This window comes from Somniosus microcephalus, chromosome 7 (genome assembly GCF_052327205.1).
Source record: "Somniosus microcephalus isolate GS21.2 chromosome 7, FLI_Smic_1.0, whole genome shotgun sequence".
Classification (NCBI taxonomy): domain Eukaryota; kingdom Metazoa; phylum Chordata; class Chondrichthyes; order Squaliformes; family Somniosidae; genus Somniosus; species Somniosus microcephalus.
In genome coordinates, this window is record NC_140993.1 from 133168949 (window position 1) to 133192278 (window position 23330).

General features: G+C 44.0%; 1 protein-coding gene across 2 annotated transcripts in view; it reads left to right on the top strand.

Annotated features, from left to right (window-relative positions):
* lyn (LYN proto-oncogene, Src family tyrosine kinase) overlaps positions 1–22681 on the top strand; it is a 156533-nt gene extending 133852 nt beyond the window's left edge. For both annotated transcript variants that reach the window (XM_085992966.1, XM_085992965.1), the window contains exon 13: positions 20587–22681. In XM_085992966.1, the coding sequence (XP_085849092.1) occupies positions 20587–20789 (203 nt within the window). In that variant the 3' untranslated portion in view covers positions 20790–22681. The remainder of the gene's footprint in view (positions 1–20586) is intronic.
* The last annotated feature ends 649 nt before the right edge of the window (positions 22682–23330 follow it).

Below are 23330 nucleotides of genomic sequence, written 5' to 3' on the forward strand. Positions count from 1 at the left end.
GAGGATGAATTCCTAGAGTGTATACGGGATGGTTTCCTGGACCAACATGTCGAGGAACCAACTAGAGATCGGGCCATCTTAGACTGGGTATTATGTAATGAGATGGGATTAATTGGCAATCATGTTATGCGAGGCCCCTTGGGGAGGAGCGATCATAATATGATAGATTAAGATGGAGTGTGAAGTACTTGACTCAGAGACTAGGGTCCTGAATTTAAATAAAGGAAACTACGATGGTATGAGGTACTAGTTGGCTAGGATGGATTGGGGAACGTTACTTAAAGGGTTGACGGTGGATAGGCAATGGCAAACATTTAAAGATAGCATGGATAAACTACAGAATTTGTTCATCACTGTTTGGCATAAAAATAAAACAAAAAAGGTGACCGCTGTGGCTAACGAGGGAAATTAGGGATAGCATAAGATCCAAGGAGAGGTCATATAATTTGGCCAGAAAAAGCAGCATACTCGAGGATTGGGAGCAGTTTAGAATTCAGCAAAGGAGGACAAAGGGATTAATTAAGAGGGGAAAAATAGAGAATGAGAGTAAGCTTGCGGGGAACATATAAACTGACTGTAAAGGCTTCTATAGCTACGTGAAGAGAAAAAGATTGGTGAAGTCAAGCGTTAGGTCCCTTGCAGTCAGAATCAGGGGAATTTATAATGGGGAACAAAGAAATGGCAGGCCAATTAAATACATACTTTGGTTCTGTCTTCACAAAGGAGGACACAAATAACCTCCCAGAGATGTCGGAGAACATAGGGTCTAATGAGAGGGAGGAATTGAATGAAATCAGTATTTGTAGGGAAATGGTGTTAAGGAAATTGATGGGATTGAAGGCTGCTAAATCCCCAGGGCCTGATAATCTACATCCTAGGGTACATAAGGAAGTGGCCCTAGAAATAGTAGATGCATTGCTGGTCATCTTCCAAAATTCTATAGACTCTGGAACAGTTCCCATGGATTGGAGGATAGCTAATGTAACCCCACTATTTAAAAAAGGTGGTAGAGAGAACACGGGGAATTATAGACCAGTAAGCCGGACGTCGGTAGTGGGGAAAATGCTAGAGTCCATTATAAAAGATGGAATAGCAGAGCACATGGAAAACAGTGACAGGATCGGACAAAGTCAACATGGATTTACAAAAGGTAAAGCGTGCTTGACTAATCTATTGGAATTTTTTGAGGATGTAACTCGTAGAATAGATAAGGGAGAGTGGATGTGGTGTATTTGGGCTTCAGAAGGCTTTCGATAAGGTCCCGCATAAGAGATTAGCATGCAAAGTTAAAGCACATGAGATTGAGGGTAAGGTATTGACTTGGATAGAGAACTGGTTGGCAGACAGGAAGCAAAGAGTTGGAATAAATGGGCCTTTTTCCGAGTGGCAGGCAGTGACTAGTGGGGTACTGCAGGGATCGGTGCTAGGACCCCAGCTATTCACAATATATATTAATGATCTAGATGAGGGAACTAGATGTAATATCTCCAAGTTTGCAGAAGAGACAAAGCTGGGTGGGCGTGTGTGCTGTGAGGAGGATGCAGAGAAACTCCAGTATGATTTGGACAGGTTGGGTGATTGGGCAGATGCAGTATAATGTGGATAAATGCAAGGTTATCCACTTCGGTGGCAAAAACAGGGAGACAGATTATTATCTGAACGGCAATAGATTGAGAAAAGGGAAAGTGCAACGAGACCTGGGTGTCCTTGAGCACCAGTTGCTGAAGGTAAGCATGCAGGTGCAGCAGGCGGTTAAGAAGGCAAATGGTATGTTGGCCTTCATACCAAGAGGATTCGAGTACAGGAGCAAGGATGTCTTGCTGCAGTTGTACAGGGCCTTGGTGAGACCACACCTTGAATATTGTGTGCAGTTTTAGTCGCCTTATCTGAGGAAGGATGTTCTTGCCATGGAGAGAGTGCAATGAAGATTCACCAGACTGATACCTGGGATGGCAGGAATGACGTATGAGGAGAGATTGGGTTGATTAGACTTATATTCGCTAGAGTTTAGAAGAATGAGAGGGGATCTCATTGAAACTTATAAAATTCTAACAGGACTAGACAAACTAGATGCAGGAAGGATGTTCCCAATGGCGGGGGGAGTCCAGAACCAGGGTCACAGTCTAAGGATAAGGGGTGAGCCATTTAGGACTGAGATGAGGAGGAATTTCTTCACCCAGAGTGTGGTGAACCTGTGGAATTCTCTACAACAGAAGGCAGTTGAGGCCAATTCATTAAATATATTCAAGAAGGAGTTAGATATATTTCTTAAGGCTAAAGGGATATGGGGAGAAAGCAGGGACAGGGTACTGTATTTGGATGATCAGCCATGATCTCATTAAATGGCGTAACAGGTTCGAGGGGCCGAAAGGCCTACTCCTGCTTCTATCTTCTATGTTTCCTGCAGTATCCCCATATCCCTTGATTCCCTTAATGTCCAAAAATCTATCGATCTCTGTCTTGAATATACCCAACGACAGAGCCTCCACAGCCCTCCGGGGTGGAGAATCCCAAAGATTCACCACCCTCTGAGTGAAGAAGTTTCTCCTCATCTCAGTCCTAAATGGCCGACCCCTTATTCTGAGACTGTGACCCCTGGTTCTAGACTCCCCAGCCAGGGGAAACATCTTCCCTGCATCTACCCTGTCAAGTCCTGTAAGAATTTTGTATGTTTCAATGAGATCACACCTCATTCTTCTAAACTCTAGAGAATACAGGCCTAGTCTACTAAATTTCTCATCATAGGACAATCCCCCCCATCCCAGGAACCAGTCTGGTAAACCTTCATTGCACTCCCTCTATGGCAAGCATAGCCTTCTTTAGGTAAGGAGACCAAAACTGTCCACAATGCTCCAGGTGTGGTCTCACCAGGGCCCTATATAATGGGCAACAGAAAAAGAACAGTGCACAAAGCAAAGCAGCAGTCACCTACTTTTAATGGGCTCCAAATGTATTGCTTCGGACTGAATCTTCCTCAGTCAAATGTAAGCTGTTAGCAGGATGAACCCTTTGTGCTTTTTAATGCTAATAGTTGGAGTTTGCCTTTGTGATTAGCAGGCTATTTTTGTTCAGTTTGTTATCCTGGTATTGGTTAGACTATCAATGTTGCAATTAAAACAATGCTTTCAAAACTCTTAATTTAGTTCCTTGATCTGAAATGTTATGAGCATAATCCTCTTTGAAACAAATGGTACAGGAAAGGCCCTGCAGCTAGATGGGATTTCCTTATACTGCAGATATTAACCCTGCTGTCCTGGCACATTTTATTATGTCTGATTTTGGAGGTGGTAAAGAAAGAAAGAAAGAAAGACTTACATTTAGCGCCTTTCACGACCACCAGACGTCTCAAAGTGCTTTACAGCCAATGAAGTACTTTTGGAGCTAAGTTAAAGTTGTAATATGGGATACACGGCAGCCAATTTGCACACAGCAAGCTCCCACAAAGAGCAATGTGATAATGACCAGATAATCTGTTCTTGCTATGTTGCTTGAGGGATGAATATTGGCCAGGACACTGGGGATAACTCCCCTGCTCCTCTTTGAAATAGTGCCATGGGATCTTTTATGTCCACCTGAGAGAGCAGATGGGGCCTTGGTTTAACGTCTCATCTGAAAGACAGTGCAGTATTCCCTCAGCATTGCACTGGAGTGTCAGCCTAGATTTATGTGCTCAAGTCCCTGGAGTGGGACTTGATCCCACAACCTTCTGACTCAGAGGCGAGTGTGCTACCCACTTCTTTTTTTAATATACTTTATTGAACATTTACAACATCGTGATCATTTCATTGTATCATACAAATCAATTCCGCCGCTCTGCACAGCCATTCCGCCACCACATTTTAACATCAAAACCTAAAGTTTAATTTGTCTCCTGTAACATATATTAATCGATTGTACTTTAAAAATTGATTGCAAAATACTATCTCTAAATTCCTTTCTGAATAAAACATCCACCGAGCCTTATAATGATCTTTTAGCTTGCATTTAAAATACTCTTTTAGATTGATTCTCCTCCCCTTAAAAAACAGAGCATTCCTTCTTTGCACAATCATGAATCTAGCCAAACTGAACATTAAATTAATTGCCGCTCCGCTAGACTTGGGCAGACTCTCCTGCAATCCCCAGCTCAAAATTGAGTCCCACAGGATTCCCATTCTCGCTCTTCGGTCCCCACCCAGCAAAAGAACTTCACACAACTGTTGAACATAGTACTTAAAATCATTTAACTGTGGACATAACACCAGTAAATGGGACAGAGTCTCCTCCCGTGTCCCACACACTGGGCAAGTTGCCCCCTCCTCTCGTCCAATCTTGCACAAGACCGTCATGGTAAAAATCCGGTTATGAGCCAATTTGAAATCCAGTTCAATCCACTCTGGACATTTAAAATTTGCCCACACTCCCTTCCAAATCCTGTTGCAGTCAAGCTGTGGGTATATACTCTGCCAAAACGCCATACCTCATAGAAATCTCGAGTATTACAGTTGTCAAATTGAACCAACTCTCCCCCTTTCTCCAGCAGAAAGCTTGGAAAAGCGGGACGCATTTTACTTCCTTTTGGAGATTTCCGCATTTATTTCTTCCATCCAATCCTGTGGCATTGCCCTCACAATCTTCTCATACATGATCCCTATTGCTTTTTCCTCTATCTCCTGATCCTCCTCCCACACCATGTCCCTCACTATCGCTTCCGGCAACCAACCTAGAATTACCTCGTATAATACATCTTTCACACATATAATACCAGCTTTTATAAAAGCTTGATTAAATAAAACCTCTCCTTCAACGTTGACCCACCTGTTCAAAAATAAGGGCTGTTCTAAAAATTCCTCAGCCCCCTTGGGCATAAACTGCACACTTTTTAAAAATTGGGCCCAAGTCTCTACAACCCCCTTATAAAACCTAGGGAGAAGTTTAATCGATTTCAAAAACATATTATTGTATTCCATATATAATATCCCCTGCCCTCCTATCCCACTTCGTTTTAAAAAAAAATGCTCAAAACAACTCTTCCAAAAACTTGTATTTGACTTCTGAAGAAATCTCTTCACCCATTTGATTCTAAAGGATTTTTTCTCCAAATCAATATCGGGGAAATTGAGTCCTCCCTGATTTCTCTGTCCAATGATGGTATTGTAAGCCACCAAGGCTGGTTTCTCTTCCCATAAAAACCTCACACAAGCCTCTCGGATGGACTTTTCCATCCACTCAGGAATATCCTCCACCGTCAACAAGCACCATAGCTTAGATAGCAGGAGAGCAGACACCACTGTCGCTCTTCCTTGCACTTTCAACCACCTTCTTTCCCATCTTCCTAAAATCTTTTTAATTTTCATAACCTTCGGTTACCAATTTAATCGATCCACTTCATCCCTGTCGTTCTTGCACCCCCAGAACTTCCAAAACCTCCACCACCTTAAAGGGACTTTCCCTCCAACCATTCCCCACTACCCCTCCCTGCAACCAGGCATTGGGAATTAGTATAATTCACTGGCTCCTGAAGCTCTACAATACTCCTCCAGTACATCCATAGCTTTCCTCACTGACTCCCCATTTCTCAATGTTAAGGTTGTGTCATCTGCATATTGGTGTATCACCGACACCAGCCCAGAACTGGGAACCACAATCCCAACTACACCTTGTTTCTTTCGCATCATGTAACCTAATGGTTCTGCTACCAATGTGTACAACAATGGGGACAGGGGACAACCCTGTCTCACTGATCTCTGTATCGGAAAATACTTGGATAAAAAACCATTACATTTAACACAGCTAAATATGTTTGAATAAAAAATCCTTATCCACTGAATGAAATTTTCCTTGAAACCAAATGCTTCCAAAACCTTCAATAAAAACTCATGAGACCCTATCAAAGGCTTTCTCTTGATCTATCTTTAATACATAAGCCTCTCTCCCACTCTCGTCCATGAGCTCTATCGCATCTCGGATTGAGACCACAGAGTCTGCGATGTCCTGGCCTATGACTCCATAGGACTGAGAGGGCAAAACTATCTGTGGCAACACCTCCTTCATACATAGAAACATAGAAGACAGGAGCAGGAGTAGGCCATTCGGCCCTTCGAGCCTGCTCCGCCATTCAATGAGATCATGGCTGATCATCCAAATTCAGTACCCGGTCCCTGCCTTCTCCCCATATCCCTTGATCCCTTTAGCCTCAAGAAATATATCCAACTCTTTCTTGAATATATTTAATGAACTGGCTTCCACCGCCCTCTGTGGCAGAGAATTCCACAGGTTCACCACTCTCTGGGTGAAGAAATTCCTCCTCATTTCAGTCCTAAATGGCTTACCCCTTATCCTTAGACTATGACCCCTGGTTCTGGACTCCCCGGCCATCAGAAACATCCTTTCTGCATCTAGTCTGTCCAGACCTGACAGAATTTTATAGGTTTCGATGAGATCCCCTCTCAATCTTCTAAACTCCAGTGAGTATAAGCCCAATTGACACAATCTCTCCTCGTACGTCATTCCTGCCATCCCAGGTATCAGCCTGGTGCATCTTCGCTGCACTCCCTCCATGGCAAGAACGTCCTTCCTCAGGTAAGGTGACCAAAACGGCACACAATACTCAAGGTGCGGTCTCACCAAGGCCCTGTACAACTTGCCATAACCCTCACCAAGATCTTATAATCCACATTTAATAATGTGATGGGCCTCCAATTCTTCAGATCCCTTCCACCCCCTTTAATTTTATAAGTTAAGCTTATGACACCTCTCCTCATAGATGGGGCCAGGCTTCCCTCAATTTTAATATCCTTAAAAACTTCTAAGAGCAATGGACTTTTTCTCGAAAAATTCTTTATAAAATTCTGCACTTAGTCCATTGGACCCTCGGCTTTTCCCCCCCTTCATTCCACTTATTGCTACTTTTATTTCCGCTAATCCTACTTCTTTGTCACACATGCTTCTCTCATCCTCCTTTAAACCCTCTTCAATAAAAGCACTAACCTTCTCCATCGCCAAATTGGAAATGACGACTTTTGTATATAACTCTTGATAAAAGCTGCTAGCCGCCTCTAAAATCTCCCTACTTTCATGAATGATCTTCTCCCCAACCTTCAACTCTCCAATTAATGATAATCTCTGTCGCAGCTTCTTTTGCTCTAGAAAATATCTTTCGCCCTCCAATGCATCTCTAGCCTTTGCACAGAGAATGGCCCCATTGCATTTTTCAGCTTGCAATAATTCCCACTCTTCCTTTAGCACCCGGAACTTAGTCTCAGCTCCCTTATCCCCTCTGTCAACTGCTTTACAGACATCCGTAAACCTTTTGTTTATATTCTCTTGGCGCTGGTTAGCTGCTGCTCTCTTTTTCCCATAACGTACCAAAAAAACTTTGACCTCATATTTGAAATTGTCCCACCAAACTCTTCTTTCTTTCAAGAACAAAGGTTCCTTCTGAGCATTCTTTATTATATTTAAGATCCCTTCTTTATAAGCAATTTCTTTCAGGTATTGATTGTTTAAAATCCACAACCCTGAACCGATCTTAACTCTGCTGTTCCTAATTCTAAGAACCAAAGCCGAGTGGTCACTAAAAAAAATACTTTTTTAATAATAAATCTCCATCACCTCAGAACTTAACCCTTCCCGCATTAACACAAAATCTATTCAGCTCTGTTTAAAAACATCATCCACCCAACCTGTTCTGGAGAACTCCCTTTTTATGGGGTTCCGGTCCCTCCATAAGTCTCTCAAATTTAAATTTGTCATCATTTTTACAATCATCCCTCTGGAGTTATCATCCTTAAAGGTCATCTAGGCTGAAATGTCCATGCGAGATAAAAATACATTATAATCCCCCACTATACAAGGATTTTCCACCTCTGCCACTTCAGGGAATAACCCCCGAAAAAATCGCAACGCTTGCAATGGTCGTTCAATGCATAGATATTAAAGAGATCGCAATTAAATTCCTCCATTTTTACCCTTAGCCATAAAAATCTCCTCTCAGTATCCTTGTCCACCAAGGCAACGTTCTATTTTATGGACGGACTCAACAAAACAGCTATCCCTCTACGGTTATTATTTGCACAACTTGCAAACACCTCTCCCTTCCAAACCTTCTGAACTCTTTCTAGGATATCCTCATCCCAAAAGGTTTCTTGCAGACACAACAAGTCCGTGCCTTTAAAACCCTGCAACAACTGCTGCAATTTCTTCTCACCCCTCAGTCCGTTCACATTAATCGAGACCAATGTAATCATGGCTCCGAAGAAGGGAAGTATGCCTGATAGTCTCCCCATCATTTAATCTCTGGCCCTTCCCTCCTCTCGTGCTCCTTCCCAACTTTTCAGCCAGCTGTTGCTTTTTCCCCACCTGTTTGAACCTTCCCTGCTGTTTCAGCCTCTTCCTTTCATTAAGTTTGGGCCAAGGAGCTGCCCTTTCTCCCTCCTTCTGCCCCTCACTAACCTTTCCCTTTCCACATGATGCCACCCCACCCCCGACTTCCATGTCTCTGTCCCCCTCTAATTCCTCACTCTCAAGCTCTTCTGTGCTCCCCGTCAAATACATAATCCTGCTCCCCGTCAGATACATCATCTCCCATAGAGAGTCTTCCTGTTATCGCGGTTTCTCCAACAGTGCCGCTCCCTTCAACCTCATCTCCACCTTTGACCCTTGCTTCCCTGATCCTTCTCTCTCTGGGAAAATGGCGCACCTATATTGCTCCCTTCTGGCATCTTTGTCTCGCCGCTCCCGTCCTGCTGCCCCTTTAAGGCTCCTGCCTCTTGCACCCTCTCCTGTCTTGCTCCCTCCTGCTCACCGAGATGTCCAACTCCAAATCTTTCTTTGGAGTACTTACATTTACCACGCACCCCGTTCCCACCTCCTCCACCCCCCCCCCCGCGGACATCAGATTCTTTAGGGAGAGCTGAACCGTATTAAGGCTCGAGTCTGCACTCAACCCTTGCTGCCCTCTGCTGTCTTTGTTCTTTTCCACTGTACTTGGTGTGTTTTCCACCATCTCCATCCTGTTCTCTGCTCTGCAATTTTCTGCCTCTTCCTGTGCTCTTTTCTCCTTCAATTTACCAGCTGTGTCCTCCGATTGCTCCACTCCTCCGGCCATTCCACTCACACACCTCCTGCTCCTTCTCCCATCTCATCACTCAGAGCTTCCTTCTGCCTCACACTCACAGCGGTTGGGGCCTTTGTGACACACCCCACAGCTCTCCACCTTGCAGCTCCGAGTGACGTGTCCAGGCTCGCCGCAATTATAACAGTACAAGTCTGGACAGTTTCTTACAAGATGGTCGTGTCCAAGGCAATAATAACAAACCTTCACTTGTTTAACATGCAGTACTCTGAAGTACTGCACTCCTTCCATTGTCTCGAATTTCATGCTGTACGGTAATGACTTCACCTCCTCTGGGAACCGCACCTTTACGTAACGGGTTCCATCTGCTACCCGTGTTCCTGGATAGTACCTCCTCTTTATTGCTGAGCAAATTTTAACGTCCCACGACTCCAACTTTTTGATTAGCACACCGTCCTCAATAATAAACTGGCAAGTTTAAGAATGAGACCACCACCTCTTCTGAATATAGCAGAGATACCTCCAAGAACTTATCGCCAACTTTCAAACTGAGTAAAAGTCTTTCCACCTACTCTCGGCCACTGACCGTCACTTCGAACCCAACATTCGGCTTTGGTCGGCAGGCAAAGCAGCTTCCCTCGCCGCAGTCCTCATGTACCGCTTGGATAATATCCCAAGCTCGTATCTCCTTATCCTCGCACTGAACCACCACCATGTTTTCTTTTCCAAACCTCCTGGGGTCCCAGCCCAAATCTTTGGGCCTTTTTCTTTCCCTTCCAACCACAGTTTCTCCCCTAATTAAATTCATCTTGGGAACACTGTCCTCTGAGGGGCCTGGCACTCTGTACCCCTCAGCAACCATCTGGTTGTTGTTTATGGGCCAAAAAGGCCCTAAAACCTGGAAAAAAAACACACAACCACCACCAACTTTTTACAAACTCACTCCAACTCCTTGCAGCAATCAATAACACCTGCTCACTCCTAGCCCCTCCCACCTAGAGAGTGCTGCCCACTGAGCCACAGCTGACACTGAGCAGGAACATAGATGCATATTATAAGGTTTGTGTTGTTTAAATGTAAGTACTTCTCTGTCACTTTATAGAAGAAATTGTTTGCTTCTGAGGAGTTTTAATTAGCTTTTTTCTTTAAAAATGTGTAAAAAATCCTTACCAGCATAGAGATCCTCAGCACAGGTCACACACTCTGCTGAGCCATTCTAACATCACCATCTGCCAGCATTGTGGAAGCTGTGATTGGGATCACTCTTGCCGTTTCTACAGGCTATGAATGCAGAATTTCCCAGTCAATAGCATGGTTTCTCATAGTCACATGGCTCCAGAACAGGTCCAAAGTAGCATTTCCACTCCTTACTATGGAGCCTCTCTGGGATGCTCCCCATTGGTGATTTCAGTGCAGTGCCCTACCAATGCCTGAAGCCTGATTTTTGACAGTCTCCACGATAGTAAAAAAAAAAGTTAATTTGAGTATGTATATATTAAAAATTTAATCAAAATTTTCCTGTGCTTAATGGCCCTGAATTTGCGGTTGGAGGCATACCTCCAGAATACGCCTCAGAACCACGAAATATTTCCGAACTTCCCTCCTGGCTCCACAGCTATGGAGAGTTCGGGTCCTGGGCCTCCAGGCATACGCCTGCGTAAAGTCCATGGATCCCAGGGACGCAGGCAGTTTGGAAATGTCCCTGGGATCACGTGGGCCAGGTCCTCCGATGAGAAAGGAGGATTCCATTTCCGAATGGAATTCCCATAAACCCTAACGGAATCCCGAAATAATTAAACAATTTAGACAATGGCAATTAAAATAAATGTTCCCATTTTCAAATTTAATTAAAAGTTCCTTCAATACAGCAAATACAATAAAAATTTAATTTTTTGGAAAATAATTTTAAGCATTTTAATCTGGGCCAATTTTGCATAAACTAATTTTAAGGCCGGAATTTTCCCAGTGCCAAGCGTGTAGGTTTGGGGGCCAGGTCGGCAGTTAAATTTGCGGCAATTGACAGCGGGTTGGGATCCCGCCGACTTCCGCATTTAACTCGGGCGCGTTTTGAGACGTGCCAAGGACCCACTCGGGAGAGGTGGGCAACCTCATTGAGGTCATTAACTGCTTGTTGAGAGACTGTTAACTGCCTTTTTAACCTCAGGTTTTGGCTTTAACTTCTTGAGCCCGGGATTCACGCACCTCGGGAACCTTGCCTGTGAAGGGGAGGCAGAAGCTCAATGGCCATTGTGCAAGTCCATTAAGTAACAGCTGGGAAAAACACACAAATACTCCCACATTACACCTGCTTCCTTTCCTAATGGAAAGGCTCTTGCTGACTCCATTTTGTGCAGAGATTTAGCTGGCAGGAGTTTGCAGGTGATTTCCACAACCTCAGAAGCCACTCTCACCACATTGCTAGTCACAATCAGAACATTGTGCCACTGATCTCCACTTTACCTGCCATCTATTAGATCAACATGTGTGCCACTTTTATGTTGTCTCACCTTGGACATCAGAATCAGACCAAGATTAGCCCTAGCACCAATGACACCAACCACAACAGCAGCCTTCTCAATGGCCTGATGCTCCACAGAGAGCGGGGGGCACCAAAGGGCTGCAGTGCGCCGGAGGCAATACCCCCAAACACAGGGTATACAGGCAGAGGATGAGCTTCCTAGACATGATCAAACAGCAGTGCTTCAGGAGGCTCCGGCTATCACGCCAGGTCGTCGCAGACATTTGTAGGTTGCTGGAACAGGACCTGCAGCCCAGAGGAATGGGTGGACATGTCTTACCAGTGGCTGTCAAAGTCACCACTACCCTCAACGCCTTCACCTCAGGCTCCTCCAGGGATTTGCATCAGACATTTGTAGGATCTTGCAGTCGGCCGCCCACAGATGCATCACCAATTATGTGAACTTTGCCACTGATGATGCTAGTGTTACTGAGCACTGAGTTTTGCAGCTCTGGCTGGCTTCCCACAGGTGCAGGGTGTCATAGTCTGCACACATGTGGCCACCAAGGCACCCTCACATCTCCTAGGAACATTTGTGCACCGCAAGGGCTTTCACTTCCTCAATGTGCAGCTCATCTGCAACCATATAAAGATCATGCATGTGTGCGCCAGATTCCCAGGGGCTTATCATGAATCTTTCGTGCTGCGCCAGTCCACCCTCCCTTAGTTATTTGTCCCTCCAAACAGACTTATCAGCAGGCTGCTTGGAGGCGAGGGCTATCCACCGAAGACATGGCTGATGACGCCCTTGAGGAGGCCAAGTAATGAGGCCGAGGAACATTATATTGACAGTCACATGTCCACTAGATGTGTCGTAGAGCAAGCAATCGGCATGATGAAGATGCGCTTCAGATGCCTTGACAGATCTAGAGGAGCCTTTCAGTACACACCAGCCAGGGTCTCCAGAATCATCTTCATTTGCTGTGCGCTACACAGCATAGCGCAGCAGCAAGGATTGGAGCTGCAGGAGGAGCAAGACGCAGAGTGCACAGCCTCTGGCGGAGGAGGAAGAACAGGTGGAACACGAAGAGGAGGAGGAGGAACTTAATGTGGAGCTGGCACCAGCAGCAGAGCACATCGCGGCCCGGGATGGCCTCATAATGGCCAGATTTACTAAACTTGCACCAGTGCACCCATATGGCTGCCAGATGCTGTACTAACTCCCCACACCCACCACCAACCGCCGCCCCCCCCCCCCCCCCACCCCGGCCCAATCTACACCACAAAGCAGACCTACAATGACCAAACCATTCCTGCCACCCAAACCCCCATTGCTCGAGGTTAAGTCATGTCTTACCATTCACTCCAAGTGACAAAGCCACTACCCAGGTAGCAGGCAAAAAATAGACAAGACAGGAAAGTTGTGCAAAGAAATAATTGTGTGTCATAAATATAACTGAAACTTAACATTAACATTTTTTCATACATCCACGTGCATACCATTGTGCAGCTAGGATTGTGTCTTTTTTCCTTTCCGAGTGCTTCTATGAGGTGCAACCCCTGTGGCTTCAGCAGAGGTAGAGGCAGGCTGCTCACTTCTCTGCTGCAACTACTTAAACACTTTTGGCGGATATCCTCTGGGTTTAGGAGCCTGTGAGGGCCCTGCCAAAGACTGCTCCTCCTGCGACTGTGTAGGGGCAGACTTAGCCATCAGGATCCGAGGCAACGTGAGGCTTTGACTGAGGGGGAGGTAATGGGGGAAAGTGTGAGCACTTTGAGAAGAGCCCCCATTTCCATGTCTCCCCTCACCATCATCCCTCTCATGGGTCACCCACACTTCCCTGCTAGCAAGAAGCTGGAAAGCACCTTGCTGCATATCAGTGTGGCAATGAACACTGAAGTCTAGATTAATCCTCCTCGAGATGAGATCAATGAGAGTCTGCCATCTGTTGTCCACAGCAAGCATCTTCTCGTTGGACTGTCTCATTTGCTGCTCCATGCAGGTGGCCATCCTTTCCATAGAACATCGTCGCCATCGCCTGCGAGATGGTGGTGCTCATGTTGGAGATGGACTCCTCCATTCTCTCTACATTTTCACACATCGTGGGTGCAAAAGCTGCCAGAACCTCATGTAATTGTTGCTGCCCCTCCAAGATCATCCTCTTTCTGGATGGCCCCCGAGGTTCAGCATCTGCATGCAGCTCAGCAGAGCTTGAAGCATCCTGCACCCTCCGGCGAGGAGTCTCCACTGCTGTCTCTGTCAACACCATCTGCTCTTGCTCAGTTGTGAAGTGTGAGACACCTGGTGACAACACTACTCTATATCCCACAGGACCCACTGAGGTGTGCATATCTGCGCTGGTGCTGGGTGCGCTTGGGTCTGCTGGCGGTGCACCCTCAGAGAATGGAGCTTCCTCTAAGGAGTCATCTCCTCCTCTGGATGGACCTGTGAGAGAGTAAAGAGATGAATTTGAAGCGTTATAATAAGAATGGATAATGTTACCATTATGCACATGATGACATTTCACTGGCTGCTGACATCAGTCACCATATGAGTGACTGTTGTATGCCATGTGACTTTGAGATGTGATTCTGTCACCAGGTTGCTGGGAGGCCCCCTTCTCTCTGTCTCCCACCGCCAGCAGCTCTGCAAGTTCAGAGATCCCTAGGGCCTCCTCTTCTGCTGGAGTCAAATTTGGAAAGACTGGAGGGCCACCTCTGGTTCTCTGCCTCTCCCTGTTGTTGTGGGCTCTCTTCTCCCGCAAGGAGGGAAAGAAGAGAAGTTTGAGTGAAAGTGATGGAATGAGTGTAAGGAATGGATGGACTACATCTGTAGAGTGTGACTGAGGGAGTGGGGTGACATTGCCAAATGGCCTCCTTCTGTGGTGTTACTTGCTATGATTGCATTAGGATGAGGGTGAGTGTCAGTGGTGGCTAGTCAGATGGCGATGGGAGTAGAGGGATGGGTGGATGTGAGTAGAGGGATGGGTGGACCTGCAAGGTAGGCTGGTGTGAGGAATGATGTGCGGGAGTAGGCTTGGGAAGGCAGAGTGATGAGGTTGGGGTGACAGACACCTCAGGATGTAGGTGAGAGTGGCATTGCACTCACCTTTCCTGAGATCATTGAATCTCTTGTGGTACTGGATCCATGTCCTCCTCACCACATCCCTGCTGCTGACCTCCTCTGTGATGTCTTGCCGTGGCCTCTTAGTGTCTTTGGCTGGTCTTGTTCTGCCATCTGCAGGGAAGAGGGACCCTCCTGCGTGCTCTTATTCCTTGGACCAGCACTTCCAGGGAGGCATCTGGGAATCTTGGCCCTGCCCTCTGCCTTTGTGTTTCCATGACCCACAGAATTATTAATGTTGTTCAGCAATTTAGAACTCTGGAAATCACCTTGAACACTCCTACAGCAAACTTCAAATAAGGTGTGTGCAAGGCTGCTTTAAATATCCACACTGAAAACGAGTAGATCTGTCAAAGTATACCTCGACAGACCGCAAGTTCCGGGTTTTCATGCATACGCAGCACATGTGGAAACCCGGAACTTGCGGGGCCTTTCAGAAGGCTTACGACGGCATTCCGGGCCAATATGTCCTTCTATAAAATATATTGGCCCAGAAATTCGGGTCGGGGGCTTCCCGCGGGTGCAAGCCCCCGACCTACACTTACCTAGTGCGCCGGCCGTTGAGCTGTGGACCCGCATGGGATTCCGATCCTGGGCCTCCTCAAACTGCCGGCGCGCAGTGCTTGCATATCCCAGGGGCGCGGTTAGTTCGATGCGTCCCCTGGGATCACGTGGGCCATGGAGAGCCAATGGTAGCAGGGAATGCTTCATTCATAATTTTGACGGGAAGAGCTGTCAAACCTATAAATACTATGGCCTAGAAATTCAGTAGCGCCCCGTTTGGGGCGCCAGCCTCGCCAGGGGTGCCAGCCTTGCCAGGGCGCCAAAAGTAGCGCCCCGGAAGTAGTCGCGGCCGCCCGCCGGAAATTCACTTTGCGCGCCCCAGAGGGAAGCGCGGCGCTACTGGAGGCGCGCCGCATCCCTCTTGGGGCGCTGCAGCTGAAGATCGCTGCGCAACGTGCCGCAGCGCCACACACTGCGGCACGGCGTGCTGCGGTACTGCAGGCCTTCCTCCCCTTCTTAAAGGGGAGGGGCCTTGTGCAGCACGATCGAGGATCGCGAGTGCTGGCAAAAGAGCCTGGCACCGAGGAGAAGTGCCGGGCTCTTGGAACACAGTTGGCACTCCGCGGGGTGGGGGGGTGCTCAGGAGGCCGGGGACGGCAGCGTGGCGAGGTGCTGGCAGTCAGCCAGCAAAAAAAATGGCCGCCCCGCACCTCCTTTAATTAGCGCCTCTACCGCCGCAGGTAAGCCCCCTGAACCGTTCGCAAATAGCGTCCGGCGTTAAAGCAGGGGGCGCAACTAAATATCGTGACCGGGGCGCTGCGCACACCGATGACTTCATCGGTAGCGGCGCAGCGTTAACGGCTAGCATCCCGCTAAATTTAGCGGGAGGCATGGCCAGTGGCTTCCGACCCACTTGGCGCCCTCTTAAGGCGCTAATGGGTGGCGCAGCCCACTGAATTTCTAGGCCTATAAGCCCCAAAACATCACTAAAACCTCAAATAATTTTTTTTTTAATCACATTTTTAAAATAAACTATAAATTACTTGAAATAACTATTTTAAACTAATTTACATTTTTGAAAAAATTAATTACATTTTCTAACGGGGCTAAAAATAAACTTACCTTTCTTTAAAGTATTTAAAAATAATAAACCTGTGGGGAAAAAATGTTTTAATTTTACTTAATTCACCACTTACCTTGTTAAAAGCAGGCCTTGTGCCTGCTTTTTAAAAGTGTAACTGCTGGAGACTTACCCTCCCGGAGAAACCTGGAAAAAAAATGTAAGTTCGATGCGCACGCGTTGCCTCCCCGGCGCACGCGTTCCACCTCTCAACCCCTTCTTTCAGGGGAATGGAAGTGCCGGTTTCCCGTGCATGCGCAGTGCATGCACGAAACCGCCACTTTCGTTGGGCCTATGCGCGAGTACCCTGTGCGTACTCGTGCATTGGGACCCGAATTTCTGGGCCATTACTTTGAAAGAATATATCTCCCAGACTTTCAATCTATTTTTTGTGTTGTTGAAATGTGTCACTCTCCAGTAGGATGAAACATTGTTATAAGCATTTCTACATAGGAATAGAGGACAGAACAAATTTACCTGAATGCTAATTTTTTTCAAGGGTGGCAATGTCACATAGGTTGATTTTTTTTCTTTAATATTATGAAATTAAAAGCTTTGAATGCTTTTATTGGCTTTAATTCCATTTTACCATAACAAAATGTGTTGTTGCACGTTAACCTATAACAGCAATTTGCAATTAAATAGCATCTTTAATGTCATAAAACAAATCCCAAAGCACTTCATAGAGATGAAGATGGAACCTACATAGTGGTAAGAGGTGACCAAAAGCATGGTCAAAAAAGTAGGTTTTGAGGAAGCCTTTGAAGGAGAGGGGTAGCAAGCTGCAGGGGTTTAGGAAGAATGTTCCAGAATTTGAACAAGGTGGCTAAATGCTCTGCCACGAAAGGTAGACAGCAGATTATGGAAAGGAGGCCAAAGTCGGAAAGAGTTACAGAACGAGGGGAAAGGCACAGGAGCACTTGTAGATGAGGACCTAGATTTTAAATTTGATGTACTGGAGGACGGTGTTCCAATGGAGGTCAGTGAGGATAGGGGTGATGGAAGAGTGGGACTTTGTGAAAGGATGCCGGAGGTTTGGTGAGTTGCAGTTTATGTAAGGTGAAGCTTGGGAGGTCAACAAGGAGAGTACTGAGGTAGTGAAATCTGGAGGTGGTGAACACGTGGCTGAAGTAAGGCACAGGGCAGGACTTTGTTCCTGTCAACATTAAGTTGGAAAAAGTTCTTGATCTCAGACACATGGTCTGAATGAACCCACAAGTTGTTACAATGTAGGCTGTTGGTTTCTTTGACTCTGTCCCAAGTATTTGCAAAGTGTTGCTTTTTAATTCTTAGAATGTGGGACTTTATCAGAAGCAGGACAGCAATTTTTTTCAAAATCTGGTGTCCAAAAGGAAAATTGCTTAGACGACATCATTTTAGTTAGTTTCTTTCTTAATCAGTTGTAGTTAAGTTTAAAAAGGGGAAATAACGGTAAAGTCTGGAGTTGAGAAATGCCATAAGGTTGTGGGTTAGTTCCTTCATTTCATTAAGACTTTTAATTGGACAGCAAAATCCTACTGACCTACTAAAATGGGCAGGCTTACATTCCAACTTGAAAGTACTGTAACATCAACATATTTATCTGTCTACCTCCAATCTTAATTTTTTTGTGTTCTTTTTTTCCTGTGTTCTGTTGGTCTTTTCTATCCCACTGTCTAATTCCAAGGGTATATTTTATTATTTTAGGATCTAATTCCCTTGGCTGAAGCACTGTACTACAGTAGTAACATTTTTGAGGCCGTGACAATTAATTAAAGCAAGTTTCAGAAGTGCTATTTACAAATGTGCACGTAGCTTTTAAAATAGAATTCACCCCATATATCAGAAAGGTTGACTTTTAGTGAACTATGAATTTATATTATAAAGAAAATACTGCAGATGCTGGAACTCTGAAATAAAAACAGAAAATGCTGGAGAAATTCAGCAGGTCAGGCAGCATCTGTGAAGAGAGAAACAGATTTAACGTTTCAGGTCGATGACCTTTCGTCAGTTCTGATGCTGCCTGACCTGCTGAGTTTCTCCAGCATTTTCTGTTTTTATTTATGAATTTATATTAGTTGCCCTGAAACTTCCTGCAGTATGATTTATCCATATTACAATTACTACTGATCACTTTTATGCCTTCTGTTCCTGGTATTACTGCTATGATTTATGTAACAGGTAAAATTCAGAGGAATCTTAGTTAAATCCACCTTTTCTCAACTTCCTGGAAACAATCCTTTGACAGTGGTTTTGCAGATATTCCATTTCTTAAAGGTCCAAATGTAAAATATGGCGCACAAGAAAAAATGGGCATCAGAAGTATTTGAGAGCCTGTATTTTCAGAGTATGCAATCACAGCAGGGAGGATAGTTTCTGGTTGCAGACAATCAAAATTATGGGCAACTGGTCAAATGGGCTTTGTCACCCACCTATGTATTGTGCTTTTGCACTGCTTTCCAGTACTGAGCAGCGATGGGACATCAAAGATCCAATACTGTATTTAGAAGAAATCTAATTTGACATAATCAAGTGGTCACAATTCAATCACTTATTTGTACCAATCCCTTTTTTATATGATTTTTGATGGGCTATGCTCTTGTAAGTAAGGTTTTGTGGAACTTGGTGCTCATGCAGTGATTTTTACATTCTAACCAATGTTTATATTGGCAGAATCCCTCTCAGTAAATTTCAGCCATTCAGTTCTTCGCTGACACCAACTAAATTGCTACACTAACATTACAACTTGTATAAATACATCAAAAGTACATTATTTTCAAGTTATCCAACTCCTATTGTAATCAATATTAAATGCCTTTCCATATTAACCTATAATCCACACCTGTTGTCTACATCACAATACTCTTCCATTTTATTTATTATATTATTAACCACCTTATTCTTGCTACATATTTAGGTTATGTTTACATTGTTACTGCTTTTGACTAGTTTGTTTAGTAAAATCACACTTTTTGTAAAATACTTTTTTATGGTGTTTTTCTCTTAGTTTATAGTATAAACTTTGTTTCTTTTTCCATTTACTTCCTCATTTAGTGCATTACATGATAACGTCCTGTGATTCCCTTGCAAGGCCTTCTGTCACATTAATTGTGTTCCTCAATCTCTAGCCCACTACTAATATGCGAAGACTTCAGTCTGGATATTGTTAAAGTTGCTACAGTTTTGGTTGTGATACCGAGAACTAAATTAAGTCTGAATTTGGCATATGGGCCTTGATTTTTAACTCCCGGGTAGAAATGCGGCAAAGCAAGTGGTATACCTGCCTGGGAGCAGCAGCAGGCAGGCTCAACTGATTTTAACAACCGGGCCTCATTAGTATGCCACTTGGTGACTTCGCCACCAAAATGGCTAGCATATCAGTGGGAAGCGGCTGCCAGGCCATTAAAATCAGGCGGTAGGAGACCGCCGCAAGGGACCTAGAGGTACGGCCCCCTTCATAAGGCAAGCGCTCCAGAAGGGGAATCCCAGTTGGGGGAGGAAGCCTGGGACAGGGGAAACCCAAGATTTCCTTGTGAAGCCTGGAGAATTTTAAAACTTAGCTTGCTGGGCCTCTTCTGGTCCTTGCTGCTGTTCCTGGCAGGTTTGCCTGGGGTGGGTAAGAAGGTACCACTGCTCCCCTTGGGTTAAAATGACAAATCAAGCCTTGCTGATGCCATCGGAGCCCAATTTGCTATTTAAAGAGGACCCCACTGGCTTGGGGTGGGCGTCCTTGCCACCTGCAATTTAAAATTGCAGTCATACAGATTGGTGCAGGAAATGAGTGAGAAAGTCCCCCGCTCCCTTTTACTGCCCCCTGCCTGGTTTGTGCCAGACAAGAGGAGTTAAAATCAAGCCCAAAGATTTTAAAAGAAAATCCAAATTCAGGTAGTTTATGTCTATGGCTAAATAAAATGGAGTGAACATGTGTAACACCATTTATGTATTTACTTGTATGGTGTCGTTTTTTTTAAAAAGCACTTGAGCAAGGTGTTATCTCTGCACAAATGCAGCCAATATCATACATTTTTTTGTTTTTGAGCTATCGGAGCCTGGATCTAACTGCTGATCTGTTATACATGGAAAATAAAGTTCCCTCCACTTTGTCCGAACAATGTGCCCCAACCTCAAGAACAGTCCCATTGTATGAGTGACATTTTAACCATTCATCACAACAGCTAGCCTGTGACCACTGAGTGAGATTGCTAATTTGATTGACATAGATGCTGTTTTTGTTTGTGGGATGATAATCACTTGGAACATGCCAGAGAATAATGGTGATTTTAATTATTTTTATTGCAGTTTTTTAGAATGAGATTATCTAAGAAAAAATATTTTCTCTTACTTAGGCATGTCTAACACAGAAGTTGTAAATGCTATTGGGCGTGGTTATCGTATGCCACGTCCTGAAGAATGCCCACAAGAGCTGTATGATGTCATGAAGGATTGTTGGAAAAGTAAAGCTGAAGATCGGCCAACCTTTGAATATCTTAAAGGGCTGCTTGAAGACTTTAACACAGCAACAGAAGGTCAATACCAGCAACAGCCATAGAAGATCACAAAATGGAAAATCAATAACTAGTTCACATTGTTTGAAAAGGAGTCTTCCATTTGATCGCTCTCAAATGTATATACCATAATAATTCCATGTGAAGAGGCTAATAACAATAGCTTAATAATATAAATAACTAGAACATTCAATGATACCAAGTAACTAGTAACCCCCCATCCCATGTGTACAGTAATAACTGAAATCTTATTGTGACAGTTGAACGTTCAACATGTCAATGGATGGAAGCAGAAGTTAGATAAACCAGTTTGGAAATGTTCACTTATTAAAATAAACTAGAATAGAATATGTTAGTAGTAAATCATTTTCAAATGCAAGGGGGCAAAGTTGGGGGGTGGGGGGTGGAATGGAAGTCTTTGTTCCAAATTACTACACAGCCCTCTTATGATGCCCACTTGGTACTTCATGGATACAGTGAAAATGTCCTGGGTGTTGATGTCTCAAAGTTGGTCCTAGCTAGATGAGTGATCTAATAGTCAAACCTGGCTGAAGACTACTTACGATAGCTGGCATTAGAAAATTGCTAGTACATTATTCACATTAGTTGCTGCAAAGAGTGCTTAATCCAAACAACTTCAGCTGGTGTGTACATTGGTCAAATGTGTGTGAATATGGGAGAGCTTATCCATTCATGAAATTAATAAATACAGCTTAAGCAAAATATTGAAATTTGACAGTCTCATGAAACTGTTTTATAGGAACCCGATTAACACCATATCTGGAATTAATCTGCCCCTATTGTTTGGTAGCTAAATAAGTCATTTTTACTATTGTATTGGATTCTGGTGTATTTTACAAGTGTTTTGGGAGTTACTTTCTGTAATACTGTTCATTTATAGTTTGGCTGCATAAGTCAAATGCAGTTTTTATTACACAGGACTGTTTTTGAGATATTCCACAACTCGATCCATTTTTCCATTTAAACTGTTCAATGTCTTGATCATTGGCTGTGTAATACTGATTAACTCGGCATGTGGAAAGTGTGTAGAGCACATGAGAATTTTTCACAAGTGATCAGTTATTATCAGACTACTGACTCATGATTTTTTTTAAATGTGTTAAACAAATGAAATATGTAATTACATCACCTCAGTACCAGTGTTTTTACTGGAATGAAAATGCTGGTTTTCACAAGTCACTTATTCATATATAACTGATATTTGATAGTTTTGAAAAAGTGTTAGTATCTGAGATTTTTACTGTGTCTGAATGTGCAAAATACACTTATATATAGACCGCAGCAGAGTCCACAACCTACCACAGTTTTGGGGGGAAAAATTGCACTGACTATAGTACAAAAGGATTAAATGTCAATACATTACAATTCCTTTTGTGATCAGGTATTTTATATATTCATAAATCAGTTTGGGTAATGGGATTGGGTAGTAGCAGTGCATCACAATATATACATTTTTAAAAAATATACACTTTTTGGAACATCTGCCATCCAGCTCCACATCTTCAGAATCGAATCCCTTCAGATCCTTTAGTGTAAAACTCTAGTGCAAGATTGGAATAAAACTCTACTGGTCTGTTCAGTATTCCATAATATAAATATTACCCATGACATGAGTTGAACTGTTTATGCATTTTTCAATCTAGTGAGAGGTTCCAGAAGTGAATTAAGGCGAGAGGTTACTGCTTTTATATAACCAGAAAATGCTCCCTCTTCCTCTATAGAAGGAATAAAATGCCATTTACACATGTATTTTGTATAATAAAATTCAACTTTTAATGGAACTGTTAACATATGTACCCTATTTTGTAATATGTGCAATAATTGCTTTTTTTTCTATTTTCCCTTTGTGTGGGAGGGGGGAATATACAGTAAATTATGAATTTAGAATAAAGGCATGTGAGTATTTGCAATATAATTCTTTTTCAAACTATAATTTTCCAGCATTCTTTGTCATCCAAAAAAGGCTACTCAAGTCTGAAGTACAAGGTAGGACAAAATCATTTTATAAAGTTAACACTTTTCCAAGGAGAAAGAATAATGAGGCTCAAATGTAATATAATGGTCAATTTTTTTGTTTCAGAAGTGAATCTCATGAGTTGACCCACTGATTGAAACAAAATTCAAATCCGACTCTCTCTGAAGGGTATACAGTGATTGCTGAATCAGCCAATAACTTGTTACAACATTCAGGCCTACTGCTGAAACATAAGGCAGAAGTGACCAATACACTAAAGTGGTTTGCAAAACGTGTTATATGCAAGATTGATACAGCATTGCTTGCCAATCGGTTACATGTTGGAACATAATAAATAGGAGCAGGGCATATGGCCCTCGAGTCTGCTCCGCCATTCAATAAGCTCATGGCTGATCTGTGACCTCAACTCCACTTTCCAATCCAATCCCCATAACCCTTGATTCCCTTAGAGTCCAAAAATCTATCACTCTCAGCCTTGAATATACTCAGCAGCAGCGCATCCACAACCCTCTGGGGTAGAGAATGCCAAAGATTTACAACCCTCAATGAAGAAATTTCTCCTCGGCTCAGTCCTAAATGAATCAACTTC